Source organism: Octopus sinensis, linkage group LG7 (assembly GCF_006345805.1).
Source record: "Octopus sinensis linkage group LG7, ASM634580v1, whole genome shotgun sequence".
Lineage (NCBI taxonomy): Eukaryota > Metazoa > Mollusca > Cephalopoda > Octopoda > Octopodidae > Octopus > Octopus sinensis.
The window spans coordinates 3,670,630-3,686,737 of NC_043003.1; the positions used below are offsets into that span (position 1 = coordinate 3,670,630).

The 16,108-nt window shown below is 42.7% G+C and overlaps 1 protein-coding gene across 3 annotated transcripts in view; it reads right to left on the minus strand.

The window, feature by feature from the left end:
• Nucleotides 1-16,108, minus strand: part of LOC115213802 (transient receptor potential cation channel subfamily M member-like 2) — a 161,042-nt gene that overhangs the window by 69,726 nt on the left and 75,208 nt on the right. For all 3 annotated transcript variants that reach the window (XM_029782671.2, XM_029782672.2, XM_036504463.1), the window contains 2 exons: nt 8,266-8,448; nt 892-1,119 (listed from right to left, as the gene is read on the minus strand). In XM_029782671.2, the coding sequence (XP_029638531.1) occupies nt 892-1,119; nt 8,266-8,448 (411 nt within the window). The remainder of the gene's footprint in view (nt 1-891; nt 1,120-8,265; nt 8,449-16,108) is intronic.

The following is a 16,108-nucleotide window of genomic DNA, read 5'->3' on the forward strand; positions in this document are numbered from 1 at the left end:
TTGCCTAGCCTTCCGTCTGTTTCTGCTGCAGGTATTGAACCGCTATAAGTTCAAACGGAATAAATGCCACTACAACCAAAGCACTGATTTAATCAGTGACCTCTACCGAGATCATCACTATTGACCTCTCACTAATTAAAAATTAACAAATTTAGGTGCACACATAGCTGTGTGGTAAGCAGTTTGCTTCCCAACCACATGATTCCAGGTTCAGTCTCAGTGTGTGGCATCTCGAGCATGTGTCTTATACTATGGCCTCGGCTGACCTTGTGACTGGATTTCTTAGATAGAAACAAAAAGAAGCCTGTCATATACATACACACATATCCATCCATATATATAGCGGTATGTCATCATCATCATCATCACCGTTTAACATCCGTTTTCCATGCTGGCATGGGTTGGACGGTTTCACTGAGGTCTGGAGAGCCAGTGGCTGCATCAGGCTCCAATCTGATCTGGCAAGATTTCTACAGCTGGATGCCTTTCCTAATGCCAATCACTCCAAGAGTGTAATGGATGCATTTTACGTGCCACTGGCATGGGAGCCAGTATGTATATATATATATGTATGTATATCTATGTGCGTGTGTGTATCTTTGTGTCAGTGTTTGTCTCTCATTGCTGTTTGACAACCACTGTTGGCTTGTTTACATGCCAAGGACTTAGCAGTTCAACAAAAGAGACTAACAGAATAAATACCAGGCTAAAAAAAAGAACCCCAACTAAATGTTGGGGTTGGTTTGTTTGACTAAAAGTTCCTCCATTGTTTCATAAATATTGATCAAGGTGGTGCCCCAGCATGGCCACAGTCTAATGACTGAAACAAGTAAAAGATAAAAAGATGAGAAAAGAAATTAAGCAAAAAGGGAATTCCAAAAGACTTCTTACCAAACCATCAAAGGAACTCTCATAGGAAATACAATGTTTTGGCATTATTCCAATCACAGTTAGTTTGGGTAAACGATGGCATTGTTCTGCATGAATTGATGCATATGCCTGTTGGACACGGTTACTGATTCGGTGGATTTTCTCTTCATGAATGGCATCACCAATTGTCTTGGCAATACCACCATCAACACCATTTGTTATTATCCAAAGTTCTGTAGTGTTTGCAGCCTGAAATTGGTGGTGGTGTGGTGTGGGGGTAGAGAAAGAAAAAAAAAGAAACATGAGAACATTAAAAACAGAAATGGTTTCTCAAAGATTTTCTTTGAAGATTTTAAAAATATTGCTTTCATCAGAATTATCATAAAGAATCTATTTTCTTGGAAAAGTTTGGATGTCCATTCATTTTACAACAGGATAAATAAGATAGACTGATTTATAACTACCAAATTATTCAAATAACTTTTACAGGGAATATTCTGAATTTAGTCAAAGTGCTATAGATGTTCTTTTATTCTTTTATACATTTCATTGATGTGACTGTGATCATTCTAGAGCACGCCATGATAATCGTTAGCCACTACACACTCTACTATTTTGTTCTATTTAACTCTCTCATATCGTCTCTGATGAAGGGATATCCTTCATATCCCTGAAACAGCTGTAAGACTACCTTTTTCTTTAGAAATTTCTCTTTAGAAATTTCACACTGCCTTGCCATTTTGATCTCATTTTATTTAATTAACACACACACGCACACACATACACACACATGGAATGGACAGCCCAAATGTTTGCTACATGGTCATTATTCAATAATGTAAATTATTGCATAATATTACATAACCACACCATTTCAGCAGGCAGTACTGAATCTTTTTACTAGCCACACACATACACACACACACACACACACACACACTGAAGTATTATTGTTTTGGGTCCATAAAATATCTTTCCACTTAAGAACCAAATCTTACACATTGAGTTAATTCTCAAATCCTCAAGACAACAAGGAGAGTCTGATGGTGGATAAACCATCAAGTGACTCATGTGATGAACCATTCCATGGCTATAGAAAGGAGATTCTACTTTATGTACCGGACAGTTCTTCTCACTCCTGGTAGTCTGTGTTCTCTTTGACAAATGTCTTTGCTGGCTTCATCTTATATTGGTGGAATCTTTACTAATTTTTACTTCCACACATTTATGTGGTAGCTTCTTTGGAATGGTAAATGGTATGAAACTTAGCAAGGAATAAGAAATTGATTTCAGAAGAATTCAATAAGCATGCAACATGATGGCATGCATGTTTATTCTTGAAATATTTTGGCAAATTGAAGGAGGTAAAGTGGCAGAATGGTTAGTGCCCCAGGCAAAATACTTTGCAGTATTTTGTCCATCTTTACATTCTGAGTTCAAATTTTGCTGAGGTCAACTTTGCCTTTCATCCTTTCAGGATCAATAAAATAAGTACCAGTTGCATACTGGGGTCAGTGTAATCAACTCGACTCACTTCTCAGAAATTGCTGGCTTTGTGCCAAAATTTGAAACCAATATGTTCTGGCAGATTTGAACATGTATAAGCCAACCACTGTTGTATTTTGTCTACGGCAAATGGCTTCCCCTTTCAGACGATGTCTCTACACATCAACACTCATTCCACTGAACTGAGGCACTTTGAGACACTGCAATGTTTCACCCTAGTTGTGTTTCTTTAGTCAAAGCTACCTTTGGATCAAAGATCTAAACAAGAATTGTGGCTCTTGTTTATAGAACTGAGCCAACAAATTCTTTATCGATGTGTGCTGAGGTCTGCCAAGTCAATAATAAACAGCAAAAGATCGAAACAATGTCATACACATTCATTCTTAATCTGTTCAAGTGTATTTGAACATGAATATGCTCGTCACTGTTGTATTTCATCTTTGGAAAACAACTTCTCTTTTCAGGTGACGGGTGTTCTCATTTGATTCTCCTCTTCTTCATGCAGGACATGGGTCACTGAACAACACAGCATCCACAACAATGCTGGATATTATTTACATTATTTACATTTGACGGATATTTGTCTTCATCTTGTTTGTTGTTAACACAACATTTCAGCTGATATACTCTCCAGCCTTCATCAGGTGTCTTGGGGAAATTTCGAACCCGATGAAGGCTGGAGGGTATATCAGCCGAGAGGTTGTGTTAACAACAAACAAGATGAGGACAAATATCCGTCAAATGTAAATAACGTAAATAACGTAAATAATTCCTCATCTCTTAAATATAGAACTGTAATGCTGGATATTGTACAACTATTTCTCAATTTTAATGTTCTGCCTTGGAATTTTTCTTCTTTTTTTGTAGTTTCAGCTCAGAGCTGTGGCCATACTGGGGCACTGCGCTGTTGGTACTTAATTTACTGGTCCCTAAAGGATGAAAGGCAAAGTCGACCGTGGCGGAATTTGAACTCAGAACGTAAAGACAGATGAAATACCGCTAAGCATTTTGCACGGCATGCTAACCATTCTGCCAGCTCACCACCTTTGTTGATGCTAATATGTTTTTCATGAAACATCTGCTTTCACTGTCAACATTCCTCGATGAGTAAGACACCTGACGCTGATCATACATCGAAACACCTGAAACAATGTTCAGGTATAAATATTGTAAATCTACCAGAAATACACATTCGGTTATAAACCTTATAATCAATTAGAGAGATTTACCTTCATTTAGCTGCAGTGATAACATACATTTCCTCATCACTCAGTTTGTTTGTATTAGAAGACGGCACACTGAATTCCCCTTTCCTCTTCTACACCCCCTCCTCACACTATAATAATAAAACTTCTCAGCAGATGTTCATCCATTCCATGGCTTCATATCTTTGTCCCATTCAACCAAAACACAAATTATTCTTGGAAAACATAACCACCATTTTATACTTTTACTATTCAAAAATATGAAACACCTCAACGTAAGCTATACAACACTCGGTACCATCTGTTTCTTTATTACCCACAAGGGGCTAAACACAGAGGGGACAAACAAGGACAGACAAATGGATTAAGTCGATTACATCGACCCCAGTGCATAACTGGTATTTAATTTATTAAGGCGGCGAGCTAGCAGAATTGTTAGCACGTCGGGCGAAATGCTTAGCGGTATTTCGGCTGCCGTTACGTTGTGAGTTCAAATTCCGCCGAGGTCGACTTTGCCTTTCATCCTTTCGGGGTCGATAAATTAAGTACCAGTTAAGCACTGGGGTCGATATAATCGACTTAACACCTATATCTGTCCATGTTTGTCTCCTCTATGTTTAGCCCCTTGTGGGTAATAAAGAAATAGGTATTTAATTTATCGACCCCGAAAGGATGAAAGGCAAAGTCGACCTCGGCGGAATTTGAACTCAGAATGTGACAGCAGACGAAATACCGCAAAGCATTTCGCCCGACCTACTAACGATTCTGCCAGCTCGACGCCTTTGTACCATCTACCATACAATATACCATACTCCATACAATGAATGATACTCCAATGTGTGATACTCCATACAACATATGATACTTCAAACAATATACCATACTCCATACAATATAAGACACTCATTACAGTATACGACACACCACACAATATGCACCACTTCATACAATGTATGATATCCCATTTAAATGTACCATACTCCATACAGTGTACTACCACACTCTCTACCACACAGTATACCATGTACTATACAATGTAAGACGACTCATTATGACCACTATAATTATTTTATCCATAATCCCTTTCACACCCTTTTACACGATACAAGTTTTCCCTACCATGGAATATATTTGCATATTTGGACCAGTTTCCCCTCTAAATACACACACACACACACACACACACACTGACATTCTGTAAGTTCTTCAAAAAACTGTGGTCCCTTTGATAAGTCACTCATAAACCATTTACCCTCACTAAAAGGGCTTCATTCCTATTGGTTCTCATCCCTGTCCACTAACTCCACCTAAACCCATTATCTCTCCCAGAACCCCATTACCACCAATTCTTACACACCTCCCAACATATTCTAACCCCAAAACTGTATTCCCTTAACTCTCAAAACGTTTATCCCTTTACCCATTCCCCTCTCCTGCACACCCACAAAGTTACCCTGAACTACAAAAGACCAGAATAAAATGTCATCACACACACACCATCTCCCATTCCACCACTTTTATCACTGAACCACTTTGGAGAAGAATCTTTACTTATTTTCGGTAATGTTGTCTAAACCAACAACAGAGATTTGGCAGAACAATTTTATGTTGAGCCAACAGGATTTTTTCGCTTAGCTGCATCAGAATCATCATCATTTAACGTCCGCTTTCCATGCTGGCATGGGTTGGACGGTTTGACTGAGGACTGGCAAACAGATGGCTGTACCAGGCTTCAATCTTGGTCTGGCAGAGTTTCTACAGCTGGATGCCCTTCCTAACGCCAACCACTCTGAGTGTAGTAGGTGCTTTTACGTTCCACTGGCACGGGGGCCAGTCAGGTGGTACTGGCAACGACCTTGCTCGAATTTAATTTTTTACACATGCCAATTGCACAAGTGCCAGTAAGGCGAAGCTGGTATCGATCACACTCAAATGGTGCCTCCTACATGCCACTGGCACGAAAGCCGGTTAGCCGCTCTGGCAACGATCACACTCGGATGGGGCTCTTAGCACCTTACTAGCATGGGGCACCAGTGCCAGTAAGGCAAAGCTGGTATTGATCCCACTCGAATGGTGCCTCCTACATGCCACCGGCACGGAAGCCAGTTAGCCGCTCTGGCAACGATCACACTCGGATGGGGCTCTTAGCACCTTACTAGCATGGGGCACCAGTGCCAGTAAGGCAAAGCTGGTATTGATCCCACTCGAATGGTGCCTCCTACATGCCACCGGCACGGAAGCCAGTTAGCCCTCTCTGGCAATGATCACACTCGGATGGGGCTCTTAGCACCTTACTAGCATGGGGCACAAGTGCCAGTAAGGCAAAGCTGGTATTGATCCCACTCGAATGGCCTCCTACATGCCACCGCCACGAAGCCAGTTAGCCGCGCTGGCAACGATCACACTCGGATGGGGCTCTTAGCACCTTACTAGCATGGGGCACCAGTGCCAGTAAGGCAAAGCTGGTATTGATCCCACTCGAATGGTGCCTCCTACATGCCACCGGCACGGAAGCCAGTTAGCCTCTGGCAACGATCACACTCGGATGGGCTCTTAGCACCTTACTAGCACGGGGCACCAGTGCCAGTAAGGCAAAGCTGGTATTGATCCCACTCGAATGGTGCCTCCTACATGCCACCGGCACGGAAGCCAGTTAGCCGCTCTGGCAACGATCACACTCGGATGGGGCTCTTAGCACCTTACTAGCATGGGGCACCAGTGCCAGTAATGCAAAGCTGGTATTGATCCCACTCGAATGGTGCCTCCTACATGTCACCGGCACTGAAGCCAGTTAGCCGCTCTGGCACGATCACACTCGGATGGGCTCTTAGCACCTTACTAGCAGGGGCACCAGTGCCAGTAATGCAAAGCTGGTATTGATCCCACTCGAATGTGCCTCCTACATGCCACTGGCACGGAAGCCAGTTAGCCGCTCTGGCAACGATCACACTCGGATGGGGCTCTTAGCACCTTACTAGCACGGGGCACAAGTGCCAGTAAGGCAAAGCTGGTATTGATCCCACTCGAATGGTGCCTCCTACATGCCACTGGCATGGAAGCCAGTTAGCCGCTCTGGCAACGATCACACTCGGATGGGGCTCTTAGCACCTTACTAGCACGGGGCACCAGTGCCAGTAAGGCAAAGCTGGTATTGATCCCACTCGAATGGTGCCTCCTACATGCCACTGGCACGGAAGCCAGTTAGCCGCTCTGGCAACGATCACACTCTCGGATGGGCTCTTAGCACCTTACTAGCACGGGGCACCAGTGCCAGTAAGGCAAAGCTGGTATTGATCCCACTCGAATGGTGCCTCCTACATGCCACTGGCACGGAAGCCAGTTAGCCGCTCTGGCAACGATCACACTCGGATGGGGCTCTTAGCACCTTACTAGCATGGGGCACCAGTGCCAGTAAGGCAAAGCTGGTATTGATCCCACTCGAATGGTGCCTCCTACATGCCACCGGCACGGAAGCCAGTTAGCCGCTCTGGCAACGATCACACTCGGATGGGGCTCTTAGCACCTTACTAGCATGGGGCACCAGTGCCAGTAAGGCAAAGCTGGTATTGATCCCACTCGAATGGTGCCTCCTACATGCCACCGGCACGGAAGCCAGTTAGCCGCTCTGGCAACGATCACACTCGGATGGGCTCTTAGCACCTTACTAGCATGGGGCAACCAGTGCCAGTAAGGCAAAGCTGGTATTGATCCCACTCGAATGGTGCCTCCTACATGCCACCGGCACGAAGCCAGTTAGCCGCTCTGGCAACGATCACACTCGGATGGGGCTCTTAGCACCTTACTAGCATGGGGCACCAGTGCCATAAGCAAAGCTGGTATTGATCCCACTCGAATGGTGCCTCCTACATGCCACCGGCACGGAAGCCAGTTAGCCGCTCTGGCAACGATCACACTCAGATGGGGCTCTTAGCACCTTACTAGCATGGGGCACCAGTGCCAGTAAGGCAAAGCTGGTATTGATCCCACTCGAATGGTGCCTCCTACATGCCACCGGCACGGAAGCCAGTTAGCCGCTCTGGCAATGATCATGCTCGGATGGGGCTCTTAGCACCCTACTAGCACGTGGCACGCTCGAATGGTGCCTTTTATGTGCCAATCTCATCTGAGTTGATTTTTGCTTTCCATCTCTTCTGTGTCAATACAAATGTAACTTTAGTAATACAACAGTTTGATTCCCTCACTTCTACTAACAACTAGATAAAAATGGATTCTTTGCTTAAACAATTGCATAGCTTCCAGACAGATCACAGTCTGATCAGCTGACAACAGGTTCCATGTCTGTCTGATGTTTTAGCAGTGAGAAATATGAAGGTCAACCAAATGCAAATGGACTTACTATAACCATAACGAAATAGTGATATTCACAGAAGCCATCCTCCACATACATAAGGGGTAGATATAACACACCACCCTGTTTAACACCCTGACCTGGTTTTATACATCTTTAGTACGGTTCACTCTATGTCTTTCACATCAAACCTTGGTTCCCTCTCTACCCATGTTTTTTTTTCAGTGACCAACAGTGACTAGTGGCCAACAGATTTTCAGACTGGACACCGGACATAATAATCTCACCAGGGTGGGATGACTGCAAAAATTGTGGGACCTGTCCCTTGACAACTCACTTACTCAGAAAAAAGTTCTCCAGCATATATTTACTTACCTTGATAATTCCCTTTTGAAATTGTTCTTTGAGTTTGGGGTTTTTCCAGCCTTTAAAATGCTTGATTCCTGAGACAACAGAGAGCACAATTTTAGGACTGCGCATCCGCCAGAAAAGGCCCATAAAGTCTGCCAGATCTTCCACAGATGTATCGGTTGGGACACAAACATAATGCTTCTTCGACTGAAAGTAAAAGAAGGAATCTATTAAGAAACACAATTAACAGTTCACTGTTGTACCATACAGTTAAAAGTCAGTTTACCTTGCAATTAACACTTTCTGTATCTCACAATGAACAGTTCACTGTTGTACTACATAGTTAACAGCTCACTGCAATGCCATACAATTAACAGTTCACTACTGCACCACAGAATTTACAGTTCACTGTTGTATTACAGATTTCCTAAAGTAGTTTATTTAACGGAGCCCCAACCCCCCACCATCGTTTCTGTCACCTCATCACCCACCACAAACAGTCTCTGTCATACAGTTCTATATTTAAGAGATGAGGAATTATGTACATTATTTACATTATTTACATTTGACGGGCATATGGCGTAGTGGTTAAGAGCGCGGGCTACTAACCCCAAGATTCCGATTTAAGCAGTGACAGGAATAATAATAATAATAATAGAACAAACAGCAAATATTCTGCTCAATACCACAGATTTTCTTGTCAGTTGTTTGACCTTAACCAGTTGAGCCTGTCTCTTAGTGGCTGACGATATGTGCATCTCTGATCACGAGCAGAAGTAATGGGGAAACATCATAGTCATGTGTTGAGAGGAATTCTTTGGGGTTTGGATAATTCAACTTCGGAAACATGGGTGTTGTGTTCAACATCTTTAAACAATCCTTATTCAAGGACCTTTTGAGCGGGATGGGCTACTCGACCAAAAGAAAATTCTAACTGAGCCCCACCTGCAAGGTCATGCGCTGTTTATCTAGATATGAGATCACCATGTCATGCACATATTGTTGTGATGCATGTGCCTAGTGTACCCTTATCAGACGGGTAGTCATGATGGGTATACTGGGCTTCATATATTATACCCCAGTGTCACTTTGATGGCATGCACTGCTCTCTCACTCAATAATAATAATAATAATAATAATAATAACATTGAAAAATATCTTAGGAATGAGAACCCAGGTTCGAAAATTTCCCAAGACACCTGATGAAGGGTGGAGGTTATATCAGTCGAAATGTTGTTTTAACAACAAACAAGATGAGGACAAATATTCGTCAAATGTAAATAATGTAAATAAAGTGTCTGTCATGTTTTTCTTGGCTATTTTTCATATTCATACACTTCAAAATGATTCCCTTGTCCATCGCTGAAGTTACTGGTTTGTCCTCACCTAAACAACATTATAAATGGCGGAAGCGTCATTGTGTCATTATAAACATCAGCTACATTAACCACCACAATTGTCATCTAACCTCCCTCCATCCCTCTATTGTATTATCCAGAACAACGGAACTGTTCTCTCACTCTCTGTTTAATCAACATGAAAACACCAATCTTAGAATAAATCCTAAATGCTCCCTAAAGATTCATTTTTTTTTTTCATTTTCATCTAGTTTCAGCTCGCGAGCTGTGGCCATGCTGGGGCACCGCCATTCCTATCTAGTTTTATTTATCTAGTTTTATTGATAAGCTGGTCTTAATCCAATGCAATGATGGATAACTGTGGGTGACGTACTTTTTATTTTAGGAGAAGATTGACAGAATCATTGAAGTGTTAGAGAAAAATGCATTTGGATGAAGGTCATTGTTAGGGTTTAGGCTAACTCAGGGTTGGGGTTTAAGTATTTAAGGTAAGGGTTTAGGAGTAAAATATGAAGTTACAGTTTGTTGTTAGCACTTAGGCTAAAGGTTTAGGGTTAAGATTGTATTTAAACAGAAATTGCTTATTCTTTTTTGTTGTATCTTGGGAGGCTCATTATGCCAATGATACACACACACTGGTTCTACTTCACTTCTTTATTATTTATATGCCAACTGGTTGCCTATTTAACCAGTTAACTAATCAAGTGTTTGATTAATCATTTGGTTAATCAATCAATCAGGTTTGTCAAAGTCCTTTCATTACCATTTGCAACCTCATCAATGACATGCCCTCACCACTTCATGTTTGTTTCAGGTCTGTCTGTCTCTTCTACTTCTTTTTTTTAAGAGAACAACACTCAACTATGTACAATGACCATACTGAGACACAACAGAATATGTTTCAACACACAAATTCACATCAAGAATCTTGCAAACCAACTACAAAAGCCATATATTGGTGACTGGTGCTCCGACAAGTGGTCCAGTCGATCCAATCAACGTAACAGCCTGCTTGTAAAATTAATATGCAAGTGACTGAGTACTCTACAGACATGCATACCTTCAACATAGTTCACATAAGTCCAGTCTCTTTGAAATACAGGTACTACTCACTTTTGACAGCAGAGTGGACTGGAGCAAAGTGAAATGAAGTGTCTTGCTCAAGGAAACAATGCATCACTGGGAATTGAACTCACGACCTTACGATTGTGAGCAGAATACCCTAACCACTAAGCTACAACTGGTACTCTGTCAGTTACAGTCGATTTGATTGATGGAACAGCTTGCTCGTGAAGTTAACATGCAAGTGGCTGAGTATTCCACAGACATGTGTACCCCTAATGTAGTTCTCGGGGAGATTCAGCGTGGCACAGTGTGTGACAGGGCTGGCCCCTTTGAAATGCAGGTACCACTCACTTTTGTCAGTTGAGTGGACTGGAGACGACGCGTCACTGGGAATTGAACTCATGACCTTTACGATCGTAAGCTGAATCCCCTAACCCCAAAGCCTGCCTCTATTGCTTCTGACCCTCCTTGTGTCCTGTCCAATACACCATTCCTGAAGAATCACCACACATTTACTCAAAACGGCTGACTAAGCACTTAGGTAGGAATTGAACCTGTTGACACCAGCTCTGAATCTATCCTTAGACTCCCATCGCCATCTGTAAATTACGTAAATACACACTCTGACATTAATTTAGAGGTGGGTGTGGGATGGTGGGGGGGTCAGTTTTTTTCCGTCCTCCCCCACTCCCTCATTGCCACCCCCCTCGCTGCTCTAATGCCAAAACAAACAACCATCACAGCAAACTAAACAGCAGACAGCATGGCAGCTTCTGTCAGAAGTAAATTGGAGCTGGAGGGGGGGGGTCTTGGGGGCTGATGTAATCTTTCTGTCTTTGAACTAAAAATAATTACCACTAATTACTTATAATTGCAACAGATGAGAGAACCCCTGTAGCTGGTTGCTCAACCTGCTAGACATAGCAACCAAATCTTATTTTAGACCACACCTTCTTGACTGAAAAATGAAGGACACCTTAAATAATGTGGTTCTGGATATATCCTTTTCTACTCTAGGCACAAGGCCCGAAATTTTAGAGGAGGATTCCAGTCAATTAGATTGACCCTGTACGCAACTAGTACTTAATTTATCAACCACGAAAGGATGAAAGGCAAAGTCGACCTCGGCGGAATTTGAACTCAGAATGTAGCTAGACGAAATACTGCTAAGCATTTCGCCCGACCTGCTAACGTTTCCGCCAGCTCGCCGCCTTCGTGGTTCTGGATATATCATCATCGTGTCCAACCTCTGGACATTGTTCTTTCATAGTGACGGTCACCCAGATTTCCATGGCATATAAGAGACCGAAATCCCAACGTTGGCCCTGAATGGGATGTCAGTCTGAGACAGGGTCCCTCATCTACAGCCAATTTGACTGAGGCAACAGGAGACGAAATGTCTGGCTTAAGAACACAACACACTGCTCAGTCTGGGAATCGAAACCATGGTCTTGCAATTGGAACTGCAACACCCTAACCGCTAAGCTACACACCTGCCCATTCTAGATCCAGTTCTCTATGTTTTAAAGATCAGTGGTTCTCAGTTGCGGCTCCAGTGGCCTCATGTGGCCCTCAAGCATCCTTCCAGCGGCCCCTAACATTCATCCCTCTGTAAATGTAATCAATTTGTCTTTAATTGATTGTGTTTTACCTTTTCTGGTCTTGCCCCCCCCCCACCCCAGGGCAAGACACACACTCTCTTAAATGATCGAAGCTGTGTGAGTGAGAGGCTGCAAGATCAAGCCTGACCTGGGGTTATGCAGAAGCAGCAGCAGCAGCAACCACCACCACCACCACTACAACAACAACAACAACAACCTCTACATGGCCATTTGGTCTGCTAGAAATAGTAGCCATATCTTCATCAGTAAAAGAAAAAAATTCAAAAAAGAAGTCCTAAATATACAAAAAGACAGGATGGTCATGGCTGGAAGGCTCATGATTAACAAAGTAGAGACATTTAAATTTTCTTTTTGAAAAAGTGTCAACTTTTATTTCTTTTATTTCTTGTTTCAGTCATTTGACTGTGGCCATGCTGGAGCACTGCCTTTAGTTGAAACAAATCGACCTCAGGACTTATTCTTCATAAGCCTAGTACTTGTTGTATCGGTCTCTTTTGCTGAACTGCCAAGTTATGGGGGACATAAACACACCAGCATCGGTTGCCAAGTGATGTTGGTGGCACAAACACACACACATACATATAGCACATGCGCACACACACACACACATACATATATATATATATATATATATATATATATATATATATATATATATATATATACATATATATATATGTATATATATATAGCATAAATGGAAACAAAGTGGAAAAAACAGTGCTGGAATACCAGAGGTAGAGTAATATGCTTTATTAATAAAGCTGCAAAGACGTCACATTCCCACTTGTTGGAACCATGTGGTTGGGAAGCAAGATTCTTACCACACAACCACTCCTGCACCTATGTATATATATACGACAGGCTTCTTTCAGTTTCCGTCTACCAAATCCACTCACAAAGTTTTGGTTGACCCGAGGCTATAGTAGAAGACACTTGCCCAAGGTGCCACGCAGTGGGACTGAACCTGGAACCATGTAGTTGGGAAGCAAGCTTCTATATTTCTTTACATTTGCCATAAAGCAAACTAAGCAGTTCGGCAAAAGGAGACAGATAGAATAAGTACTAGGCTTACAAAGAATAAGTCCTGGGGTCGATTTGCTTGACTAAAGGCGGTGCTCCAGCATGGCCACAGTCAAATGACTGAAACAAGTAAAAGAGTAAACTTAGTGGTTCGGCAAAAGAGACCGAAGAATAAGTACTAGCTTACAAAGAATAAGTCCTGGGGTCGATTTGCTTGACTAAAGGCGGTGCTCCAGCATGGCCAGTCAAATGACTGAAACAAGTAAAAGAGTAACTTAGCGATTCGGCAAAAGAGACCGAAAGAATAAGTACTAGGCTTACAAGAATAAGTCCTGGGGTCGATTTGCTTGACTAAAGGCAGTGCTCCAGCATGGCCACAGTCAAATGACTGAAACAAGTAAAAGAGTAAACTTAGTGGTTCGGCAAAAGAGACCGAAAGAATAGTACTAGGCTTACAAAGAATAAGTCCCTGGGTCCGATTTGCTTGACTAAAGGCGGTGCTCCAGCATGGCCACAGTCAAATGACTGAAACAAGTAGAAGAGTAAACTTAGCGATTCGGCAAAAGAGACCGAAAGAATAAGTACTAGGCTTACAAAGAATAAGTCCTGGGGTCGATTTGCTTGACTAAAGGCGGTGCTCCAGCATGGCCACAGTCAAATGACTGAAACAAGTAAAAGAGTAAACTTAGCGATTCGGCAAAAGAGACCGAAAGAATAAGTACTAGGCTTACAAAGAATAAGTCCTGGGGTCGATTTGCTTGACTAAAGGCGGTGCTCCAGCATGGCCACAGTCAAATGACTGAAACAAGTAAAAGAGTAAACGTAGCGGTTCGGCAAAAGAGACTGAAAGAATAAGTACTAGGCTTACAAAGAATAAGTCCTGGGGTCGATTTGCTTGACTAAAGGCGGTGCTCCAGCATGGCCGCAGTCAAATGACTGAAACAAGTAAAAGAGTAAACTTAGCGATTCGGCAAAAGAGACCGAAAGAATAAGTACTAGGCTTACAAAGAATAAGTCCTGGGGTCGATTTGCTTGACTAAAGGCGGTGCTCCAGCATGGCCGCAGTCAAATGACTGAAACAAGTAAAAGAGTAAACTTAGCGATTCGGCAAAAGAGACCGAAAGAATAAGTACTAGGCTTACAAAGAATAAGTCCTGGGGTCGATTTGCTTGACTAAAGGCGGTGCTCCAGCATGGCCGCAGTCAAATGACTGAAACAAGTAAAAGAGTAAACTTAGCGATTCGGCAAAAGAGACCGAAAGAATAAGTACTAGGCTTACAAAGAATAAGTCCTGGGGTCGATTTGCTTGACTAAAGGCGGTGCTCCAGCATGGCCGCAGTCAAATGATTGAAACAAGTAAAAGAGTAAACTTAGTGGTTCGGCAAAAGAGACCGAAAGAATAAGTACTAGGCTTACAAAGAATAAGTCCTGGGGTCGATTTGCTTGACTAAAGGCGGTGCTCCAGCATGGCCGCAGTCAAATGACTGAAACAAGTAAAAGAGTAAACTTAGCGATTCGGCAAAAAGACCGAAAGAATAAGTACTAGGCTTACAAAGAATAAGTCCTGGGGTCGATTTGCTTGACTAAAGGCGGGCTCCACATGGCCGCAGTCAAATGACTGAAACAAGTAAAAGAGTAAACTTAGTGGTTCGGCAAAAGAGACCGAAAGAATAAGTACTAGGCTTACAAGAATAAGTCCTGGGGTCGATTTGCTTGACTAAAGGCGGTGCTCCGCATGGCCACAGTCAAATGACTGAAACAAGTAAAAAGTAAACTTAGTGGTTCGGCAAAAGAGACCGAAAGAATAAGTACTAGGCTTACAAAGAATAAGTCCTGGGGTCGATTTGCTTGACTAAAGGCGTGCTCCAGCATGGCCACAGTCAAATGACTGAAACAAGTAAAAGAGTAAACTTAGCGGTTCGGCAAAAGAGACCGAAAGAATAAGTACTGGCTTACAAAGAATAAGTCCTGGGGTCGATTGCTTGACTAAAGGCGGTGCTCCAGCATGGCCGCAGTCAAATGACTGAAACAAGTAAAAGAGTAAACTTACGATTCGGCAAAAAGACCGAAAGAATAAGTACTAGGCTTACAATAATAAGTCCTGGGGTCGATTTGCTTGACTAAAGGCGGTGCTCCAGCATGGCCGCAGTCAAATGACTGAAACAAGTAAAAGAGTAAACTTAGTGGTTCGGCAAAAGAGACCGAAAGAATAAGTACTAGGCTTACAAAGAATAAGTCCTGGGGTCGATTTGCTTGACTAAAGGCGGTGCTCCAGCATGGCCACAGTCAAATGACTGAAACAAGTAAAAGAGTAAACTTAGTGGTTCGGCAAAAGAGACCGAAAGAATAAGTACTAGGCTTACAAAGAATAAGTCCTGGGGTCGATTTGCTTGACTAAAGGCGGTGCTCCAGCATGGCCACAGTCAAATGACTGAAACAAGTAAAAGAGTAAACTTAGCGGTTCGGCAAAAGAGACCGAAAGAATAAGTACTAGGCTTACAAAGAATAAGTCCTGGGGTCGATTTGCTTGACTAAAGGCGGTGCTCCAGCATGGCCGCAGTCAAATGACTGAACAAGTAAAGAGTAAACTTAGCGATTCGGCAAAAGAGACCGAAGAATAAGTACTAGGCTTACAAAGAATAAGTCCTGGGTCGATTTGCTTGACTAAAGGCGTGCTCCAGCATGGCCGCAGTCAAATGACTGAAACAAGTAAAGAGTAAACTTAGCGATTCGGCAAAAGAGACCGAAAGAATAAGTACTAGGCTTACAAGAATAAGTCCTGGGGTCGATTTGCTTGAC